This window comes from Oreochromis niloticus, linkage group LG3 (genome assembly GCF_001858045.2).
Source record: "Oreochromis niloticus isolate F11D_XX linkage group LG3, O_niloticus_UMD_NMBU, whole genome shotgun sequence".
In the NCBI taxonomy this organism is placed as follows: Eukaryota; Metazoa; Chordata; class Actinopteri; order Cichliformes; family Cichlidae; genus Oreochromis; species Oreochromis niloticus.
Window position 1 is genome coordinate 36,140,138 of NC_031967.2, and position 24,304 is coordinate 36,164,441.

The 24,304-nt window shown below is 38.3% G+C and overlaps 2 protein-coding genes and 1 long non-coding RNA gene across 3 annotated transcripts in view; 2 read left to right on the plus strand and 1 right to left on the minus strand.

Moving 5' to 3' along the window:
- Nucleotides 1-24,304, minus strand: part of LOC109198941 (polymeric immunoglobulin receptor) — a 204,059-nt gene that overhangs the window by 75,200 nt on the left and 104,555 nt on the right. The gene's annotated exons all lie outside the window — the stretch shown is intronic.
- LOC109198969 (uncharacterized) overlaps nucleotides 1-24,304 on the plus strand; it is a 140,314-nt gene that overhangs the window by 60,117 nt on the left and 55,893 nt on the right. The gene's annotated exons all lie outside the window — the stretch shown is intronic.
- LOC100690392 (RLA class II histocompatibility antigen, DP alpha-1 chain) lies at nucleotides 20,417-23,237 on the plus strand. Its single transcript, XM_005455858.4, has 4 exons — nucleotides 20,417-20,557; nucleotides 20,652-20,900; nucleotides 22,169-22,453; nucleotides 22,711-23,237. The coding sequence occupies exons 1-4, from the start codon at nucleotides 20,500-20,502 to the stop codon at nucleotides 22,857-22,859; spliced, it is 741 nt and encodes a 246-aa protein (XP_005455915.1). The 5' UTR covers nucleotides 20,417-20,499; the 3' UTR covers nucleotides 22,860-23,237.

A 24,304-nucleotide genomic window follows, 5' to 3' on the forward strand; every position in this document is an offset into this window, starting at 1 on the left:
TCAATTCCCAAAGTTGTAAAAAACCCGTCCCTAACAAATATTGTAGCTTACCTTTGGCAGCAAACCTGACAAAGTTGTCAATAGTATTGATTATTTTTACTGTGGAGCTGGCCTTGCACCCGTTGTTTTGCACTTTTGACTTTTGAACTCACTTTGGCCATAAAACTTTCAAAGGGACCCAATTAAAAATGATGGGTGAAATGTAATAGTGCCAGAAAGTTCTGTAACACAAGTGCCAATGACCAGAAAGATAGCAAAAATGTTTACGACTGACATACTGCCTGGAGTAAAACTTTGACAAAAACATTTAATCTATAGCTGTTGTAATATTGACATCTGTAGAATTAGGAAAATACTTATTAGCTCATATTTAAAAGACGAGGAATGGGAAGTTATATATATATATATATATATATATATATATATATATATATATATATATATATATATATATATATATATATATATATAAGAGGAGGGTCAGATATGCCCCACCAGCTGTTTTCCTGTCAGTCACTTTGTGTGTCTCTGCTGTTTGTGCTTAAAGGCTCTACATCCTGGGGTTTGCTTTGCTCTCTTTGCTGTGTGTTGTCTTGCTGTTCTGTGTACTGTAATGTACTGTTTTGCTGTTCATATGACTCACTTGGCTTCAAAATTTGCAACCCAACAAATCTTACCAATTCTATATTAAATTTTATCATATTTTAGGTCTAGAAATCATGAAGAGACTCGATCATTAATCACAGAAGTTTTTGTTTTTTGTTTTTGCTTGGTTTTGTTTTTAGGGGGGAGCATGAACAAATGGCTCATTTCACATTTACAATTAGGTTAACAGCATCACCAGGTCCCACAAAAAAACTGTTGTTGTTTTTTTGTTGTTGTTCATCAGCACATTATCAGGAAGGAATGGCTGGTGATGACAGACACAAAAAGCAGTTACTCTAATATATATCTGTTTTAAAATTTAAATGTATATATGAAACAACAGCAGTATCCTGTAAATTAAGTGCTTCAAGGAAACAACCTCTGTCAGAGAAACATATTTTACTAGTAGAACCTTTATGAATTAAAACCTGTGCCAATGTTTTTAGTGTATAATGATGTTTCTCATGTTCATATGTCTTCACAATATGACAAGCGTAAGTCAAAAGCCTTCTTTTAGTTTGGGAATTAATGATGACCGATATTTTGTACTGGCCACTTAATATTTCAGGGATCTAAATAAAAAAAATAATCATGCATTTTTGCCAATTTTTCTTTCTGTTTTTGCCTTACAAATATAAAGTTAGAATTGATTTGGGATAAAAAGATTCAGAGACTTTGTGATGTTTAGTTCGACAAAATCTTCAGTTGAGTTAGAACACCAGGTTTTGGGGCTCACGTGGCTCCATTTGTTGTTGTTCTTCAGCTCGGGTAATGGTGGTTTCCTCCTCACTGGGTTCTCCTTCTGCAGCCTTCTTTTTCCACCTGTTTAAAAAAAAGAAAGAGAAGAAAAACACAATGAACACAAAATCTGCACCTAGCAAGATCTATTAACTGATATGTAGACACCTCCTGGAGTAAAACAGGACAGTCTGATTGTGATTATATGGTTGGGGTTTTCTTAGTAGTTTGGATTTCCTGTCTTGCAATTCATTCAGTTAACCTGAAGAGCAGATGTTTCCTCCACTTTAGATGTCTCTCAGGAAGACTATGCAAAAACTAGGGCAAATTTAATGATGCTTAGAGGAAAGCTGGAATATTATCTGGATCCCAGTGGATCAATATTTTCTCCCACATTGCCTAAAACATCAGAGTTGTGTAAGAACTGCCAGGTCAGAATTTATGAAATGTAATTCATTTTTGTTTTTGAAACTGCTATATACAGTCTTGGATTAAGAGCCTTCAGTTTAGTTCAATCTCATCTACAGAGTCACTTCAAGGTGCGGCCAGTTTAAAGTACATGGTTTTGCAATTAAGCTTCGTAAATATACACGTGCTGACTGAATAAACACCAGTTATCTGACTATTTTGGACTTCTAACATCTGGTGTGTGCCTGTATTGGCTAACTGGCTCATCAAATGTGCACATAAACTATCCTGGATTGGATCAGAACAGAAGCTTTAACTATTTTTTTTAAAGCGATGTGTTTTAAAATGTGTTTTGTGTGATGCTGGACCTACCCCTTTTTACATAGCCAGGAGAAGAATGTCCCCGCACGAATGAAGAACAAAATTACACCTGATAACACAAGGAGTAGCACTACACAGATTATGTGGACCATTTTGCGTCCGATGCGTAGTAGTTTCCCCTTCTGCGGTACAGACCAAACCTCTGTAAAGAGATTGATCAAATTAGTGTTATGCATGTGAAGAAAGAATGACAGATAGAAAGAAAGCAAACCAGATCCTTTAATTGGATCTGCTTACCAGTGACATTGAGCCATCATTTTCCAGTGTTCACACCATAATCAGTGTTGACCTCACACAGGTACAGACCCGAGTCATCAGTCCTGAGTCTGGACAGTTGAAGTCTGATTCGTCCTTCTCTGAGGGCGTCTTTGTCACTCTGGACTCGTCCTGAAAACTTTTCATCCTGAGACTCTGACACCTCAACACCTTCATGAACATGATACAGGACTGAGGATGTATTATTTGCTGTCTTTTCATAGAGGATGTTGAGAGTTTTGTTGGATCTGTCAGGTTTGGTGGTGAACGTCCACTCCAGTGTGGTGTTGTGGTTCTCCTCTGCCTGATAGGAGGTCTGTGTCACATTGACTACAAATGATCCTGTAGAGGAGACAGAGAGGGAAAGAGAGGAGCAGACACAATAAGAAACAGAAGTTTATTAGCGTCTCTGTGCTGTGAGTTTATAAATGAAATTGAATTGATGAAGAATGGACAGAAAGCTTCTGTTATGGAAACAAGCGAAGTGTCTGAATAAAGAGTAATAAAATCGTTAAAAATCCTTTAAATTATTTAAGGTTGTAGTGGCTAAAGTTTGGAACAGTCATCTTCAAACCATCGCAAAACCGAACTGCATTGTGACGCAGTGGTAAGGACTGACTCACAGCGAGAAGGTCCTGAGTTTGTCTCCACCATCTGGCTCGGGCTGTCCTGTGTGGGGTTTGCATGTTCTCCCCGGGTACTCTGGCTTCCTTCCACAACCCAAAGACCAGTGCTGGCCAAGTTACTTTGAAAAGGTAATTAGTTATAGTTACTAGTTACTTCTTCAAAAAAGTAACTGAGTTAGTAACTGAGTTACAATATTATAAGAGTAACTATTGCATTACTTTAATTTTTTTTTAACTCTCTGGGGTTCAGGGTATAATTGGCCATTTCTGACTACTTTTGATTTTACCTCTGCATTTCACCTTAAAAAACGATTTATCTTGCCGTGTTTGGTGTCATTCTTTTCAGCACAACCTCATATGTCTGAATTTACTGTTATTTCTTCATTTTTACATACTCTATTAACACAATTGATCTAAAATCAGACTAAAAACATGAAATCCGAGTAGAAAAAACGCCATCACTTTTAATGCCGTAATTCCCATGACTGTCAAAAACATATAATTAGTAAGGTTATGTTACTTGGTGTTTCTAAATTCCCCACAGGCGTGAGCATTTGTCTCTCTCTGTCGAGATTCTCAATGAAGTGTCAAGTTACTACAGCATAGCCTCCTTCATCAAATCATACATAGCCAGAAGATGATCAGGTTATTAATGTTGAGCAGATTAAAAACAGATTCCTTTGTGAAAACACTCAATCCCTGTCTTTTTTTTTTTTTGCACATTTTGCAAAGTCTTAATAAATATGTTTCCATATGAGTTTAATGCTTATTTATTTAATTATTCATATAATATTTATTTAATGTGGATGCCAGGAAGGCTAGCAGTGTATTCAAATATCTCTAGTGAAAATCCTAAAAAATAAATCACAACATAGACCGCCTCTGTCAGTGCACCCCAGGGCAGCTGTGGCTACAATGTAGCTTGTCATCACCAGTGTGTGAATGTGTGTGTGAATGGGTGGATGACTGAATGTAGTGTAAAGCGCTTTGGGGTCCATAGGGACTAAGTAAAGCGCTATAAAGATACAAGCCATTTACCATTTTACCATTTACCATTTTAATCCAGCTCACTTTCAATATTCGTGCCTATATTAATTTTTGCTTTACATCAGCATTCGCATGTGGAATTAATCTCCACTTGGTAGCAAATTCATTTATTAAGCTGATGCATTTTTTATCTAAATTAAAGCACCTTTGAGAATCAAAGTCTTTGTCTGTGGACAAAAAGGTGAAAGTTCAAACTAACCAGAGACACATGAGGTTAGGATGGTGAGCAACAGAATCCTGCAGATCATCTTCTCCCTGTAAGAGGAGACAGCAAAACCAGTAAAATGTGAGTTTGGAAGTGTGACAGTGAGATATAAGTCCCTGATTCACAAAGTGCCCAAGATATGTAATGGTGAGAGTCCACAATAGTATCTTAGTTGGATGTTTGTGAAGTTTTTGCAAAATACCAAACTTTCAGTTTTTATAGATGTTATATGAGAAGAATGCAGCTGAAAGACTGCCAGACCAGGCCTGTTTTCCATAACAGGTCTGGTGTGTAAAGGCCTTAACCTCCTAGGACCTGGCATCCAGATAAGTGGACATCACATTTTGGGTCGTCTAGACCATAATATGAAGTTTTGCTCTACAAGAGCTTGATATCCACTTATGAGGACATTATACTGCCACTGTTCTATCAAAATGTAAAACAAATAACCTCATATGCCCAAAGGAGGTTAAAGCTAACACAATATGAAGATGCACCATTTAGGACTTTATGTCTAAAGCATCTTTTATTGTCATCAAGAGAAATCAAAGCTGTATTTACGTGCAATACAAATTTGTATCACAAGATTGTGCAGTGAGTCAGTATATATTTCTGTAATTCAGTGAGAGTGGATTTGTTCTTAAGAAGATGAGCTTGGAAAAACTCAAAGCCAATTAAAGGAAATGGCTGTCAGGCTAAAAATAAATAAATAAATAAAAAATACACGAACAATAGCACACATCTAGACAAGTTTCAATGGAACTTCTTGTGAAACACTGCCCCCTGGTGGGGAAAGCTTTGGTTAAAATCTGTGGCGGTGAAAACACATTAAGCTTCTTACCTCCTGAAATAATTTTGATTTGTTATCTTGGAAGATGAGTCCTAACAGATTCAGTGTTTCATTTGTTGATTCATGTTCATTTTCTAACAAATTACATAGTTGTTCGTCTACAAGATGGTATCATGTTAACTTAGATTAACATGCACTTTAATATCTATCTAGCTAAGATAGCTAAGTGATTTGGGTTTATTCGATCAATGAAGTACTTTATACAGTCACAAATCCTGCAGAAACACATTAGACAATGCTGTGATCCTAATTCATCCTCACATCCATTTCATTAATGTGATTACTCTCCCCCCACAGATGCTGAGGTTCCTGATCTGTCTGAGAAAGAGACTCCATCCTGTCCAGCTCAGAGAGCTGCGAGCAAAGAGGAGAGATGCTACAGTCCATATAACCTCCCCTGTGTGTTTCAAGGATTCATCAAAGTGGATTTCTCCTCTCGGTTTACGATCATGGTGATAAACAACAGGCTGCTGTATTTCCGCCTTCAGCCACTGACAGCTGAATTTTCCTTCAAATAGCAGAGAAGAGAAGAGAAGAGAAGAGACAGTTGATATAACATATTGTCTTTGTTCCAGGGGATTCATACATTAGATTTTCCCAATTTACAATAAGATGTTTTATTTCCCTCAATATGGTATGTTTTTTTTGTTTGTTTGTTTTTTGTTTTTTTGAAATGAAGATGAGGTATAAATAAAGACAGCACAGCTAGTCCTCCAAACTGTGTCTCTGGCTCAGATTTTATAAGACTTAAACACTTCATGCTTAGATAGTATCAGAAGTATTCAAGAATCTGCACAGCTATAACCACAGTGAGACACATTTTTAGTCACCTTCAAAAAAAGACAACCCCTTTCACCTGATGTTAAGCAGTGTTGATGCCATTATAGCTTTCAGCCAAAGTGATGGCACTGTTGGCTTCCAGCCTCCTGTGCTCGACAGTGCTACTCATAACATTTAGTGTAAAAAACAAAAACACAAATAAATACTTACAGCTTAAACATCCTGTCTTTGTGCTTCAGTCAGCACTCCCCACATAGATCGCCTGTGTGGAGCTTAAAGATCACAAAGAGGAGGGGCCAGAGGTACCAGCACAGCCTGATGAGATCATACGGGGAGGTGCCGTTGGTGCCAAAAATTATGTTGTCCAATGGATTTTTTTTTTACTTACATCTATGTCCTTAATTTGCCTGAAATGGATTTTTATTTTTCAAAATTTAAAAAATTTAGTTTTCTGAAAATTATTTCATGGTTCAGGCTTTAAAGGGTTAAATGATTCCACACAGGAAATAACTTGCAGCAACATGAGATCACAGAAGGTCAGTGATATCCTTCAAGCAGCAAAGGGAGAACAGAAACATTCTTACCTGCTGCTGATTTTTCTCCCTTAAAAACGAGTTGTTTTTACAATAATAATTTCAGAGTTTTCCCGCGTCAACAGTGGTTCTCCAAAAGTAAACAATTACTGGTTCTTCAGACTATAAATGGCTCCTTTTACTCCCACAGATTTATCCCTTGTTGTAGAAATGTTTGCCCTACAAAACCATGTGGGGAAGAATGAGTACTCAGTAACAAACATTAGATATCTCTGTTATGAATTTGACCTTTTCAGTGCTGCCCACAAATTTTCTGTGGGATTGAGATCAGGGCTTTGTGATGGCCAATCGAATACCTTGATTTTATTGTCCTTAAGCCACTTTGTACAACATGATGCTACCACCCCGATACTTCACATCTGAAATGGTGTTCTGAGGCTTCAGAGCTTCCCCCTTTTCCCTCCAAATATACTGTTTATCATTATGGCACAACAGTTTCGTTTTATCAGACCACGGGACATGTCTCCAGAAATTAAGATTTTTGCCCCCATGTGCAGTTGCAGACTGTTGTCTGGCTTGTTTTATGGTGGTTTTGAAGAATTGGCTTTCTCTTCCCAGATTAACCTCTCAGCTTGTGGTGGTACACAACTGGTTTTACTGTGGATAGTGACACTGTCTTACCAGTTTCAGCTAGCATCTTGACAAGGTCTTTTGCTGTTGATTCACACATTTCGCACAAAAAAAACATTCCTGGGACTCAGAATCCATCTCCTTCCCAAGGGGTATGATGGTTGTACATTCCCTTTTTTATATACTTGTGTATTAAACGGATGCATGTGGGACCTTCAGGCATCTGGAAACTGCACCTAAGGATGAGCCACACTTGTGGAGGTTCACAATTCCCATCCTGAGGTCTTGGTTGATTTCTTTTGTTTTTCCCATGATGCCAAAGAACGACTCTCTCTGTTGAGGGTGTGCATCCACATGTGTGCCACCAATTTAATCAGATGGACTCAGTTAACCTATCAGAAGCTTCTTAAGCTCAGAATGGAATCATCGTGTTGTTTAAAGACACAATAAACTTAGTGTATGTATACTTCTGACTTTGATGAAAGTCATAAAAAAATACATAACAATTCTCTCTTTGTTCTGACATTTCACAAATTCAAAAAAATATGTTTGTATTTATTGATCAAAAACAAAAATGTTTAGTCTGATTTGATGTTTGACAGTAAAGACAAAAATGTATTTGTATATATCTACACAGAAATCCAACACTGCTAACCACTGAAGTACATCAATTCAAAACATTAAGCAAATAATAAAATGAAATGACACCAAGTGAAAAGTTAAGCAGTTTATCAAATGTGTTAGAACTTTTTCCCCTTTGTTTTTTCTTTTTTTTTGCTTTGCTAAGATGAATTATCTGATATCAAATAATAGTTCTGAAATATAATTTTGTATTTCAAACAGTTGCAAAACACCAACCAGTGGGTTCAAAGCTCAAGCTGGTTGCTTGTATCACAGAACAATTGGACCAGCTCTTGCATGTGTGGCTCTGACACTGCTGTGTGTTAAACATTAAGTATCCACTGCTTCCGGCAATCTCTTCAGATTGTGGCATAAAGTTACATTTCATTTGATATTATTAAGAAGTGTAAGTTGACAGTATCTCAAGGGCTGTGCTGTCAGACCAGGATGGAATTAGGACTCACTGTTTAAACGAGAGGTAAAAGGTGGAGTCCAATGTGGTTCCACATATAAATGAAGTTTTAGAGTATATATAAGGAAGGTTTTACATTTTAAAAGTTTGAAAACAACTTCTATAAAATACTCCTATAATGAGCTAAGCTTGAGGAAGACAACTACAAGAAAAAAAGATCTAAATCATCATTGTCTACAAATGATATTTGAGAAAGTAATCAAAATATTAATGGAACTGCTGTTAGCACTGTGGCCTCACAGCAAGAAGGTCCTGAGTTCGATTCCACCAGCTGGCCAGGTCCTTTCTGTGTGGAGTTTGCATGTTCTCCCCGTGTTTGGGTTCTCCCCGGGTACTCAGGCTTCCTCCCACAGTCCAAACACATGCAGTAAATGGGGTTAAGTTAATTGGTAACTCTAAACTGCCCATAGGTGTGAATGTGGATGTGAATCTGAGTGTGAATGGTTGTCTGTCTCTATGTGTTGGCCCTGTGACAGACTGGCAACCTGTCCAGGGTGTACCCTGCCTCTCACCCTATGGTAGCTAGGATAGCCTCCAGCCCCCGAAAAGGATAAGTGGACGAGAATGGATGGATGAATTAATGGAACTTAACAATGAGATATCCAACTTAGATTAGCATTAAATAAAATAACTAGGTACAATTACCTGAAATAAACAGGGTGACATCTGGTGGATTTAACAGGGTACTGCTAATAATCACTGCCTGTCCACCAATTGCCACTTTAACTCATAGAACACACCAGCCATACTACAGTATAATTATAACATAACTCATGCATCTTACATCCAACCTCAACCTCAGCTCACTGTGTTTAGATTTAAAATGTGCCAGGGAGTGACATCCCTCACCTGCTTTCAGGTCATTACAGCCATATGTTTGTGTGAGAATGTGAGAGATTAAAATTCTCATAGTTTGAATTCTATTCAAAACTGTTTCTTATTATACACACACACACATATATATATATATATAAAAAAAAAACACCCAGCGCGCCCCTGCGGGCGGTTTATCCTTCAAGCTCGGGTCCTCTACCAGAGGCCTGGGAGCTTGAGGGTCCTGCGCAGTATCTTAGCTGTTCCCAGGACTGCGCTCTTCTGGACAGAGATCTCCGATGTTGTTCCCGGGATCTGCTGGAGCCACTCGCCTAGCTTGGGAGTCACCGCACCTAGTGCTCCGATTACCACGGGGACCACCGTCACCTTCACCCTCCACATCCTCTCGAGCTCTTCTCTGAGCCCTTGGTATTTCTCCAGCTTCTCGTGTTCCTTCTTCCTGATATTGCTGTCATTCGGAACTGCTACATCGATCACTACAGCCGTCTTCTTCTGTTTGTCTACCACCACTATGTCCGGTTGGTTAGCCACCACCATTTTGTCCGTCTGCATCTGGAAGTCCCACAGGATCTTAGCTCGGTCATTCTCCATCACCCTTGGGGGCATCTCCCATTTTGACCTCGGGACTTCCAGGTTATACTCGGCACAGATGTTCCTGTACACTATGCCGGCCACTTGGTTATGGCGCTCCATGTATGCCTTGCCTGCTAGCATTTTGCACCCTGCTGTTATGTGCTGGATTGTCTCTGGGGCATCTTTACACAGCCTGCACCTGGGGTCTTGCCTGGTGTGATAGACCCCAGCCTCTATGGATCTTGTACTCAGAGCTTGTTCTTGTGCTGCCATGATTAGTGCCTCTGTGCTGTCTTTCAGTCCAGCTTTGTCCAGCCACTGGTAGGATTTCTGTATATCAGCCACCTCCTCTATCTGCCGGTGGTACATACCGTGCAGGGGCCTGTCCTTCCATGATGGTTCCTCGCCTTCCTCCTCTTTCTTGGGTTTCTGCTGCCTGAGGTATTCACTGAGCACGCTGTCAGTTGGGGCCATCTTCGTGATGTATTCGTGGATGTTTCTTGTCTCATCCTGGACTGTGGTGCTGACACTCACCAGTCCCGGCCCCATATATATATATATATATATATATATATATATAATGTTACTTTGGACCTTTGTCATCTTCTTCTAGGTCAAATCTTCATAAAATGTATTTTCTCTTTGAAACCATAATGAAAATCGTGCTGCCTTAATTTGTTGATATTTTCCTTGATTTTCTAAACATTCACATGAAATGAATCCTGTTTTTCCCACTACAGAATAAAAACAATCCTGTGTAACTACAAAACTGTTTCCAAATTTATTTAAATCTAATTTAACAGAGTTTCCTTCTTCTAGCTGTACTGACTGACCTTTGACCTCATGTGTCTCTGGTTAGTTTACAGCTTCACTTTATGAACTCCAAATAAAGCTCAACAACAGATTTGTTCCAGTTCTCAGTGTGTCTGCTCCTCTCTTTCCCTCTCTGTCTCCTCAACAGGATCATTTGTAGTCAATGTGACACAGACCTGCTATGGGAAATTTGTCTCAAAACCCCATGTGGGAGTGTGGCGTCATCTGTGCATATCAGGACATTCCTGCACACACATTTAAAATTTTGTAAGAGAGCAAAAAGAAGCCCCACTTTTTTAGACATGTATAGACACAAGATGATTTTTGAAAGAAAGAATTGTCAGATTTGTGAAGCTGAACTTAAAAATAAATAAGTGATCAGTATTTATTCAGGTTATAATAAATAAATGTGTAAATTAATTTTAGGTGTGGTGAGATTGATTGTATTTGTGTGTGGATTGGAACACACATTTGTGAGTCCTCAAAAGTTACACAATCACTGCACACATTTGTAAATTCTTATTTAGGCTTGTGAATCGTATCATGTGCGTTTGTAACTCTCTCTGCATTTCTTTCACTACATTGGATTTACAAACCAAAACAATGTTTTAAGTTGAAACTGAAAATAAACAACAGAAACTACTTTGTGGTTACAAAAGTTCACGAGTGTCAGGAGCAGATGTTATATTGGTTTCCTGTTTCATCACAGATGCTTGGCGGAGTGTACCAAATCTGTCCACACGAATGCAAAGGCTTACATAAAGCAAAGTGAAGGAAACACTTGTCTTGGAAGCCGTTAGCAGGTGGAAGATATCTGAGGGACTCACAGGATTCAGGACAGTCACTCACTTGGTAAAGGATTCGATGTGAGAGTGCTGCTGTGCTGCTTTAACTTTGTGAATGTTTATGGAAACCAATCAGTGGGGCTGGCTGTAGCACTGTGCCACATCTATGTGGGTTATTACCCATATTAGCAGTCTAACTGTTGTACTGTGCTGTCATCATGATTCTGTGTGCTACCATCATGTGTATCCATGATCTCTTTTCTCTCATAGGAAGAAGATGATCTGCTGGATCGTGTTGTTCATGATGCTGGTTTCACATGTCCATGGTAAGTTTACTCCTTCATTAACATCTACAGGAATGGTCATCATTGTGGCCACCCACATCTTTTATATACAGTCTATTGATAATTGATTGATAGTTTGGTAATATCATTACCTGGTTAAAGCATTTATATTCTCATCAGAACAAAGAATAATAACTTTGCCAATTTCTTAAATTGCCAGAAATTTATTTCAATTCAATTTAAAGTATTTAGCACCATATTGTAAGGTATTACTACAGTATTACATAGAACCCCAACAATTAGATGATCTTCAGTGGGAAGAAAAAAAACAATTTTTAACAACATGAAACCTCCAGCAGTCACATCTGGTGTGACTGGTTGGGATGAGGGCAGGAAGACAGGAAAAAAGACAAGCTCTAAAAGAGAGAACTGAAGACAAAGTCCACCTGGTCCTCAGTGTCTCCACCTGTAGCTCTGTGGTCCACAGCAATGCTGTCCTAAACACAGGTGGTTATTCTTCACAGCATGTCTCATTTTTATGTTATATAAAATTCCAAATTTTAACCCGTATATTTAGATAAAAATACTAAAGTACTATGATAGCCTTCATAGGTTGTATGATGTGATAAGTGCATGCTGACAATGTCTAGATCCAGTAAATAAATGTTTCCTCTCTCCTTCTCTTGCTCTTAGAAATGTCTAAAGATCCTAATGAGGCTCTTTTCTATCAAGGTGAGGAAAACAGCGATGTGACAGTAGAATGGCAGTTTGCATCAAAAGTCAACATCACCATCTCAATGTTTAAGATCCACTGCCTGCAGTTACCTGAGCTGAAGGTTTTCTTTAACATGGACAGTAGTTCTGAAGAGCCTCAGCATGAGCAGTTTGCTGGACGTGTTCAGTGTGACAAAGACGCTCTGACCACAGGACGAGTCAGACTTAAACTGTCCAGAGTCAGGATTAACGACTCGGGCAGCTACCTCTGCAGGATGGCCACTGAGTTTGGAAAGAAGGTTAAAGAGTTCAGGCTCAACATCACCGGTAGGTTCACAAAATTTATTCAAATCCTTAACCATTTTCCTTCTTTCTAACATATCAAAAATCATGTTGTCTTTAATAATTTTTCTTTAAGTTTCAGATTAAAAACATTCTGAGCGAAAACAGTTCAAATGAAAATTAATTTCTTTTTTAAAGCACATTTTATATTAGACCAAAGTATCACATATGCAAAGTACATTCTCCATGCATTTATCAGAATCATACAATTTCACAGTTGAAGGAAGTGAAATCGAAAGTTAGTGAAAAACTTCCTCTTTTTGTAAACACAAATGTCACCAGTGCATAATCAGGTTACCAGCCACCCACTGAGGGCTTCCCCGAGTTATAAACCTTTAAATGAACTCTCTTGTAGTTTGCCCTCACAGTCCTTTCCTGGGGGTTTCCATTCAGGTATGCCGAGGTTGATGGGAAGCTAGTCGCAAACCTTCGTTCAGGCTGAATAATAGAATTTGCAGTTTTTATTCAGTCATACCTTTATTTTAACTCACTGCTGTGTTTTTGGTCTGTGGCACCTTTTTATGCCAAAATGAAAAGAAAAAAGTTTTTTTATGCCATTTTCCCCCCGAAAAAACAAATAATCCTCATATTTATGTCAAACCTTTGTTTTTTATAGCAGCTGTGGTGAAACTAAAACCTGCAACACCAAAACCAAAAGCTGAGAGAAGTGAAAGAATCAGCTTCATCACTGGCCTGGTCCTGGGAGCAGGAGAAGTAGCTGTACTGATTGGACTCATAATTTTAACCCTTCACTGCATTATGAAATGCAGACAGGGGACAACTTAAAGTAAAACGTCAATGTTTTATGAGAACAGCTTCAGTGATCGATGGTAGCGGTTCTGCAGGTCACTGGAACTCAGCGAGAGACTCTCTGATGGCTGTGAATGACAAAGCATAAGACTCACATTATTTACACAGTCAGCAAGCTCTCACTGGATATGGGCCATTATCTTTACGGATGGCCCCACTTCCATCAGGATAAATGTGATCACTGAGAAACTCTTTGCACTGGATTTGCAGTGACCCTTCACTCTAAAATGAACAAGTGAACCAAGAAGTGAAACCCAGCAGATCAGTGTCTGAGCACTGAGCAGATTCTTCTGCTGAGCTAAATCAGAAACCTCTTCAGCTAAAGTTCATGTTGTTTTCTACCTCATGGTAATCTGGTTCTGTGGTAGTAGCAGTGTTTGTCAGGGATCATTCAGACTTCTTTGTAGACCGCACAATGTTACCTACATTAGTGGCAAGGTTGTTGCCAGGATTTATGCATTCTGTATTAATTACTGTGTTGTCATGACCCAGTGTTCATGCATTGCCAGCTATGATAGAAAAAAAGAATGCTGGGGCTTTTTTTGCCCTTCTGAATTTCCACTCTGTTGTAGTCAGCTTTTTCAGAGGCAAACATATTTGCCCCTCACATACATTCCCATAGTCTCTGAAAGTTAACAAGCAAAACTGAGAATTAATCATTTAATTACTACACACTGGAAACTGGTGCAGCAGACACAAATATTACAGAGGTTTAAACATGTCTGTCATACTGAGGAGACTCCATCACATGGCTTGTTTTTCCATGACTTTCTCTTTAGTGAAGTCTGCTCACTTCTTCCATGAAAGCACACAGACTTGTCTTCCTCTGAGTGTCCACAAGGTGTCCTCAGGCTAACGCTGCTGCTCTCATCCACACCATAGTCCTCACCTCAGTCACCTGTAAGCTCTTCCACCCTCATTTAATTCTCTAACTAGCCCTAAACTCTCTGAGGACACACAGTAGTCGATCAAATGCAGTCCAATCATTTATTTAGTTGGTGCAGGTATTCACGCAGCACAGCAATGTAAGATTACTTTTACTAGAATTTCTCTTTTTAAAGATGTAATCACTGTCTGTATTGTTAGCGTGAAAGAGGCTGCAGAGAACTGTCTTACTTGGTTAGATTTTCTGACATATACAGTGCAGACATATGACAACACAGCTAATTATATAATTTGCTGGGGTTCAGATGGTTCACATCGGAAGTTAGTTCTCAACCAAAGTGTCAACAAGTATATTTTTTTTCGCTTGCTTCTGATCGGCTCCAACCTCAGAGAATAACTATACGTTCACAAGCAGAGAGCTGGGGCTGCACAAAGTTTCACATTGTTGTGGGACTAACAGCAGCTGCTGTGCTGTCTGTCTGTCTGTCTGTCTGTCTGCTGTTTTGTTTTGTTTTTAAGAAAGGAAGAAAAAAAGGAAGAAAACACGACATTAACAACACGACACGCTGCTCCTCTGTAGACTACAGTAACCGAGGGAGGTCTTTTCGACTGTGTGAGGCGTTCAGGTTCAGTATGGATCTGTAGGTCACATGAACATTGCAGGCAGTCAGAGCCCAGAACTAAAAGTCGGACCTTTTTGGCGCAAGATGTAATCCAACAACAGACTTTATGACTCTCTTTGTTAAACATCTGTTTCATTGCCAGATAATAATTTTCAAAATACACATATATATAAAATACATCTCGTTTTAATTTATTTGTAATACAGCTGAAAATAATGTTTCTGGAAATAATAATTAAAGAAAAACAACTAAAATCACTTCAGATTCTGTGCAAATAAATTTAAACCATCTACATCTGAGTGATGTCAACACTGCTGCTTCCTATTGTAAATGACTTCCTGTTTATAAGAAAATTAGATTTATTTTTGTGTCAGTCTTTTTTTTTAAATCAAAGACAGTCTTCAACAGTTCTTTCATGACAAATAAAACAAACTTTGGCATCACTTCTTTACAGAACACATAAATACAGAAATTAGTGTAGACGAGTGACACAAAGCATCTCTTTATGTTTTCACCCTGAACGACATGTTGTCCTAGCTCTCAGTGATTAAAGAGGCCACTCTCTTTATGGTAAACATCCATGCACACAGTAATGAGACCGGTGGATGTACCGAGCAAATGGAGAAGAAATATCTCAAAAAAAGAGATATATTTTGAATTTTAGATCAGAATATCTGACTACAATGATCATAGTGTATGCATGTGTGTATGTCTGTATCTGCTCTTCAACAGGGACGCAATCTCGATGAAACTTATACAACGATCACCAAATATAAAACACTAACATCTAAATCTAATTATCCCTCCACCCCCTCCCATGCTATGTTATTGTTCTTTTATATGCAGAAACTGATGTTCCTGAGTTAGTGTTGACACCATCATAATTAACATTACTGCAGGTTAAAAATTGCAAGTGACCAGTGATGTTGGAACAGGAAGTGGAGCAGGAAATTGTCCAAAATGTCTCAGTGTGCTGAAGCATAAGAGAAGAGCTCCAGTCATTGGAACTAAGAGGCTGAGCCCAACTCCTGCACAACAACCCCACACAGTTCGTCACTCCACACCGTGACATCTGCCCTCTATGATCCACAAAAACAGAATGAAGCTCTTTCTGACCGTCTTCTCCAGCTACACTCTCAAAGCAAAGATTACATCTGTAGAGTTCTTTCTCAGCATGAAGCCAAACTGTTGCTCACTGATCACTGTCATGGTAAAATCTAACCTGTTTACTATTAGTATGTAATTTTAACTTTATCATAAAAAGAAAAGCATGTATGAAGATGGGAAAACAATTAACTGTAAGCTTTGCTCAAGGTCATGACGCACTTCATTGTCAAGCTACTTCCTACATGATGGTGAGAGTGTTACTCACAACCACTCAACTGACTTGCATCCACATAATGGCTACAAAGGAGCCTTTATTATCTTGCCTCTTGGTTAATTCCAGTTCAAAGATGTCCATGGAGTACGGATCTTTTTGCAAAGTTTTTATCTTTCAATAAGTATCAGAAAATCAGTTTAGTTTTGGTGTTCAGTTTATTTTTCCACAATCATAACATCTCTTTTTTAACCTCGCTTCAACAATCTGCCCAAGATTTTATGCCGGATCCTTTTCCTGACTGACTTCACTGGCTTTTGGTCCCCGATAGCTGGGTTATTATCAATGACAAAGACTGGCCTGCTGCTACCTCCTATGTGTTAAACAGCTAAAAACAGAGCTATATTAACAACATGTGATAGACACTGTTCCATAGTTACAGCATCACAGACTGCCTCTGCCTACCAAAGGAACTCCCCATATCAACCACACACACAGTGGTACAACAATGATGGTTGTTAAGATGATGATGAGGAGGATATTGATCATAATAACTGCAAAGATGATAGTGAGCTCAGCTATGACCGTGGCTTTTTGCTGCTTCCTGATTTTTACTGAATACTTCTATAAACCAATGGCACAGCATAAAGAACCACCTCAACAGGACAAGACTCACCTGAACATCTCTATCTGAAGGTCAAAGGTCACTCTTTCAAGGATCCCAATGTTCACATTTTGGAAAGAGAAGACAGATGGTTTGAAGGAGGAGTAAAATAGGCCATCTACGTCCACTGTGAACCACCACCTTTGAACAGATTTATTTATAGGGGAAGAAAGTTTATTTGTTACCAGTTTAATAGAAAAACAAGGCCATTGCATTTTATAACTAGATTTTCCGAGTCCCTACATAACATTCTGCAGCTACAACTAACTTTGTGAGGCCTGAAACCATCAGGCTGGGATTGCAGGTATCCCATCCAGTGGCACAATTGCCTCACCATGCGTCAACTGGCATCCAGCCTGGTTCAGCTGCTTTGATTTTTTCCCCACACGTAAACATTGTAATAGTTGTACAGCCTTAATATCTGCACATCCGCTAAAGTTGATAAGAGGGACTTGTTTGCTACTGTACTTACTTAGCAACTGTGACCACATAATTTCATCTGAGATTAATTAAGTATTCTGATTCTGATTCACCAGGAAAAGAAACATTTACAGTAATTCTGGTTTTGTTTTCTGATCCTCCAGAATTTGACTGGTTCTTATATAGCCTTTTTTTTACTTAAGTGTTTTAAGACTAAGTTCAACAAAAATTGGGGAATACTGATACAGTCTAACATTTATACTCACATAGTCTTCATACAATTATAATATCACTATATCTTATCTCACTTTTTATAAGAATAAACTGATTTTGCATATATATATTCAATTATGTCATTTTGTGGAAACTGAAATTTTGAATAATCAAACAAATAATGAACCAAACTTTGGAGATGCAGAGCCTGTGGTCCCATCATCATCTGCATAAAACATGTTAGACTGAAGAAAGAACCTTTTGTGATCTGCTTTACATCTTATTTTCACCAGAGAATATATTCACCATCACATTGCTTTTATTTTTGACCTCATGACTTTTACAACATGGAAGACCACAGAGATGCTGTTGCTATTTAGATCACACACTCTGAGGTCAGAAAACCAGGAAACAAAGTCAGACTGCTTCCCAACATCGTCATAAAATAAAACAAGCAGCTGTTAAGCAGCCAGTGAATCTCTGAACTCATATATAAATGTTTAATGTTTAATCAAAGTTTGACTGTTGTATTCCCAAAACTTAAGTGAAAGTAAAAAAAAGGTTTGGTGCTGAAACAAAATTCAATGAATGTGCTATTATCTCAACCTTCAAGTAAACTAAGACTTTAATTCTGTCCCGCAACATATTTTTTCTGTAGTTTTAGTAAAATACTGTGAAATGTGACTAAATTGTCCTTGATTCGCTAGTTGAATGGACAGTTTGTGACTCCTGACTGAGATGTGGTATAGTGTCAGTGTTTCTATTTGCTCAGCAGCTTCAGGCTGACTCCTCAGGTAACTGAGGACCTTTGGGTGAATTTTGGACAAATATGTCAGAACATCATCAGTATAAAAGTAATTTAAAATGTTTCAAAATCATTCAAACATAAAGAACGCACGTTAGTAAAGACAAAACTCTGATCATATGGTGAAAATATCTTCAAAGCAGAACTATAAAATGTTATGCCATCAATTTCACTCTGAAAAACATCTCCTCCCTGCTGCTTTGAAACATAGAAAAATTGGGAAAAGAATAATTAAAAGCTTGTCTGTCCCGTGTCACTGTTTTATCTCTTTTTTTCAGTCGAAAAAAAATTCTCCATCTAATCATGTTTCTCACACATGGATCACCTTCACCTTTGAAATAGAACCTAATCTGACTGAGTCCATTTTGGAATGATGTTCACATGAACTAAACAGTGCTAAAAGGTCTGATGCCTCTGAATCTTGAGACTTTATTGTGCAGAAGCAGAGGGGAGATATAAAGTTAATAATGTTTTTGAAAGCAAGAAAAGAAATTATCAGAAGGTCATTACAGTTGAAGTGCTGACCAAAGTGCCCCCAGTAAAAGAATAAACGAATAAAAACAATAAAAGAAAGTACAATAAAAGTAAATGTGAAATGGCTGGAGCCCATCCCAGCTTATGGCAAGAAGCAATCTTCCCTCTAATTTTTCATGTGTCTGAGCAAACACACAAACTCCCTGAGTAGTTCCTTGGACCACTGTGAGCAACAGCAGACGTGAGACATCATCGAATCCATCCAAGTTACATGGTTTATTAAAATAACCAAATTACAGCATTTACATTTATGTTAGACTACTTTTAATTAACTGCTTTAGCCCACTTACAATGAAAATGAAAAAAAATCCTGTTCATGACCTGTGTAGTATGTTAACACTATTGGAAGGAAAAATAACTTGAACTCCAATTTTGAAAACACAACTTTCTTTTTTTTTCTTAAGCTCTCACTTGTATTATGATTATGAGTCTGTGGTCTGGGAGAGAGTCCTGTAACTCTCTGTCTGCAAAATACAGAATATAATGACCAATGTTGGGCAATTCATTATAGAGTTACTTCTTCAAAAAAGTTACTGAGTTTTGCAAACAACAAAGTTTTTTGCAGCTGTTTACCTAAAAATGCAGCCAAGGTGTTTTTTTAACTAAACATTTCAAACTATTTACAGAACAATCAGCTGTTCTGCATCAAATTTGATGCCACACAAATTATTTGTGCCACTCCAAAAAATAATTTCTGTCCACTATGACATAAAGGAGAACAACAGCCTGATACCTGCAGGCCTGACAACAGGAGATGTATCACTCCTGTAACACCTGTAACATTCAGCAGTCGCCTCATTGTTCTGACACACACAACAAAACTATTGACTACACTACACACTAACTATCTCAAAACACACTAACTAGACAAGACAACACACTAACTTTAGACTCCAAACAGGCTGAACGTTGCAAATCTCTCACATCTCAAAACACCGCCGACAACATCTGGATATGACGCTGAGCACATGCGGTCCTGTTAAACTGCTGTATGGTCTTTACCATGCTTTAGCTCAGTTTCAGGATGTTGGCAATATTCTTATAGCCTAGTCCATCTTTATGTAGATCGACAATTCTTTTTTTCAGATCCTCAGAGAATTCTTTGCCATGATGCGCCATGTTAAACTTCCAGTGGCCAGTATTAGAGTTTGAGAGCAATAACACCAAATTCAACACACCTTTTCCCCATTTGCACCTGAGACCTTGTAACACTGACAAGTCACATGACACCAAGAAGGGAAATGGCTAATTGGGCACAATTTGGACATTTTAGCTTAGGTTTGTACTCACTTTTATAGCCAGCGGTTTAGGCAATAATGGTTGTGTTGAGTTATTTTGAGGGAACAGCAAATTTACACTGCTATACAAGCTGTACACTGACTACTTTACAATGTATCAAAGTGTCATATCTTCAATGTTGTACCATGAAAAGATATAACAAAAGATTTACAAAAATGTGAGCTTTGTTCTCACTTTTGTGAGATACTATAGTTGTATATAGTGTGTGTGTGTGTGTGTGTGTGTGTGAGTGAGAGTGTGTGTTTGTGTCATTTATGACATCATGAGCTGTGAGCTCTGTGATTGGATGTGTGTGTGTGTGTTAGAGCTCACCTGCTGCTGCACTTTCTGTCAGTTCACTCAGAGACTTCATACAGTTACAGTTTAACTCTTTTAGTCAGTGAGAGCTGCTGATGAAGATGAAGGAGCTGCTCCTCTTCCTCTCCTGTGTGCTCTGTGTCTCCGCTGATTGTGAGTTTCTCTCTTTAAACTGACAGACAGTCAGCAGCTTTTTGATCAGGTTATTGATTGATGGTTATTGTTGAATTTCATCAATGTGTTTCAGCTCTACATACGGACATTCATATTGTTGGCTGTTCAGACTTTAATGGAGAGGTCATGTTTGGACTGGATCGTGAAGAACTCTGGTACGCAGACTTTGAGAAACAGATGGATGTTTATCCTCAGCCACCTTTTATCGATCCTATCAGCTTCGGAGATGGAGCTTATGAAACAGCTGTGTCTAATTTATATACCTGCAGACAGTTACTGCAGCTTAGTCGGCAGGGTATGAAGGACTACCCTCCACTACGTGGTAAACACATACAGGCACACACAAACTTATAACAACACTCAATACAATCTAGATTAATCAACTAAAATCTGGAATTAAATTTACTGCGATGTTAATCTTGTCATCAGTGTCATATGATTAGTGAGGTTAGGTTATAAATGATGTAGCGTGTGGTGGGTTTCATGAATCAGAATACTTTATTAATCGCAGAAGAAATGATGTGGTCACACTTTCTCCAAGTTTGAGAACTGTCAAGGTGGAGTATGCCGGTGTACTTTGTAAATAGGACCCAGAAGCACAACTGATTAACAAAATTGCAAAACACAAACTAAGAATTGTGAACTAAAGTTATGAGAGACAAAACAGACGACATGACAACAAAACACAAGAAACAGAGGACTTGAATACACAGGAGGTGATCAGGGCAAGTGGGAACACATGGGGAAACAGCTGACACACATGAACTTAATGATGCTACGGGGAAAATCACAATGAACCAGAACACACCAGACTCTTTCAAAATAAAACAGGAAACATGGAGACGTAGACATGACAATAAAAGCTTGACAATACACAGCCCTAAAACACATGACGGACAAGAAACAGAATACAAAAACTCATGAAAGAGATGATAATAATGACAAACCAAACTCAACTAAACCCTAAATAAGAATAGCAAAGGAACTTAAAATCACAACCTAACATAAGAGATTAAAAAATCCAGAATAACCTCAAAAATGCTGGGTCAGAGACGTAGCCCGTGATAGAGAACAGTAACAGACTAAACAAAATTAAATAATACAACATATTACAAAGTTACCAAATGTAACAAATAGCTATAGTAGATTAAAATAGCTCAAGTATAAATATCCAAGTATATTACACAAATTATATATTTGGCTGACATAGGGGTGTCCCTCTTATCATACTGTATGTTCCATACTTTCCCAGTACAAACCATTACTAACTCACAAACCTCTACATTTATTTGTTTTGAAGATTTTCTTCAACACTTTCAAGTCCCAAAAGTTAAAGATTTTCATTTCAGGTTTTAGAGCAGGAGCCTCTACATGGGTCCCACTGACCATTTCACTGCCATATGAGTGTATTTTATAACATGTATATTCTCATTGAAGTTTCTTTATTTAAAACTCTGTCTGTTGTGTTTCCATGCTGACAGACCTGACAGGCTCATTGAAGTAGTAATTTATCTCAGATAAGGCAAAAGATTTTCTACTCTGCAGATTCCTCAACCGTCCTCTAACTGCCTGAGTTGTGTTTGTGTACAGATGCTCCTTCAGGTGTGATGATCTACACCAGAGACGAGGTGGAGCTCACAGTCAAAAACACTCTGATCTGTCATGTGACTGGTTTCTATCCTGCTCCTGTCAAAGTCTCCTGGACCAAGAATGAACAGATTACGACTGAAGGATCCAGCATCAACACTCCCTATCCCAACAAAGATGGAACCTTCACCCAGATCGCCAGACTGAAGTTCATCCCACAGCAGGGAGACGTCTACAGCTGTACGGTGGAACATCTGGCTCTGACCAAACCACTGACCAAGATCTATAGTGAGAAAAACTTTTTATTTAAACAGAGGAGACAGACTGAAACACAGAGACAATAGTGCACAATTATGAAGGTTCATGTCTTCGTGTTTCTGTCTGCAGATTTCACAAAGCCTTGGCCCAGTATTAACCTGAACAGCTGACTTTAGTTAATCAGCTGACAGTTTTCAGCTCATGTTTGTGGTTCACATTGTTGAGCTATAATTAATCAGATCACAGTCTGAAGGATTTCTGTGTCATGTATCTCTTTCTGCCTCCAGATGTGGAGACACCTGAGACACCTGAGACACCTGAGACACCTAAGCCCAGTGTTGGACCTGCAGTGTTCTGTGGACTCGGTGTGATTATCGGCTTACTCAGTGCTGCAGGTGGAACCTTCTTCATCCTCAAAGCAAACAAGTGCATCTGATTGTCTTGGGTTGATGGTGTCATCAGTGCTTTTGTACACAATGCCGTTTAAGGCTGCTGCTCTGCTCTCTGATCTTCATTCATGTGACCCTGGCTGTGTTTACATGGAGCCTTACGTTCACTTTATTTTCACACTGTTAAACAGATTCAGTTTAAAATGCCAGACAAAATAAAAGTGACAAGCAACATTAACCAATCAGAAAGTATGCCTATGTAACCTGTTAGCTGGTAAGCTGGTCTTCATAATCAGTCTGAACAATCCATCCATCCTTTTAGGGGTTCTTAAACTCAGTTTTATCTGTTGACTATCTTTGCTGTCTGTTCCATGTATATGATTTGGACAAATGTAAATAAACCATAATTTGAAATAAATCCTCACCTGTAAACATGAGTCAGTTTTTTTGTTTTGTTATGTTTTATGAATCATCAGTATCACCTGATATAAGAGAAAGCTTATATTATATTATAATTAGATTGAAGATCTATTGATGTTAGAGCTCAGCCATCTCAATCTATGCCCAGAAGTGTTATGTGTTTCACTACTGCATTGCAATTTGGACTATTAATAATAGTGCGCTGTTGCTGACTTTTGAAAATATTTTAGTTTCCCCCCCCACTCTAGGAGTTTCAGTAGGCTGTATTGGATATAAATTTAAGGTAACAAAGAAGACATTAGCACAGTGACATTTTTCAGATTTTCTTCAACAAACAGGTGTTAACCTGGTATCTATTCCAGAAAACTGGCAAAAGAAAGAAACTCTTAGCTTCCTGTTTCAGAGCAGCTGATCAGTCGGACCTATCACCTCTGAGTATGGTCATCTTGAGTTACTGGCAGAGAGTGATCATCAGTGCAGCTCACATTATAAATAAAGAGCAGAACCTCCATTTGAATTTAGAGCAGCAGGGGCATGAAGACGTGTCAGTACTGACAGTGATATTTATTTTAGAAATAGCAGAGAAAAGAGTCATTTTAATCAGCTTGCTCCACTCTGTCATCATTATTTTTCCAACATCAGCTTTACTTAAAGCTGGAATCGACATTAATCAGTTTTATGTTTTCAAATCTAGTTGTTCAGCTATAACGTGAGAAGCACAAAATGAAGGTGTGCATAAAAATAAAAAACAAACAGATTAGACATGTTTTACTGTTGGACTTCTTATGTCAGATGCTAATTTTGGTGATTTGCTGGTTAAAACTTTACATTTAAAATGTTCTCTGCACCATTTACTGACTGTATTTAACTGCGTAAACATATTTGAACATGATGTCAAAAACAATCAGACTGTCCTCAGCTGCTTTTAAAAAATCTACTTTTAATCTTTTAATTAGTTCTGTTCAAGAGTCTTTTCAGCCTTATCTTCACTCAAAAATTCACATCTTCCAGCTTCACTTAGTCCAACATGTATCTCTGGAACCTACTGTTCATCCCCAACATAGAATAATAT

Coding starts and splice junctions, on each gene's coding strand:
- LOC100690392 (XM_005455858.4), top strand. CDS start 20,500: ATGAAGATGAAGGAGCTGCTCCTCTTCCTCTCCTGTGTGCTCTGTGTC. Junction 20,901..22,168: donor GGACTACCCTCCACTACGTG/GTAAACACATAC, acceptor GTTTGTGTACAG/ATGCTCCTTCAGGTGTGATG. Junction 22,454..22,710: donor ACCACTGACCAAGATCTATA/GTGAGAAAAACT, acceptor TTCTGCCTCCAG/ATGTGGAGACACCTGAGACA.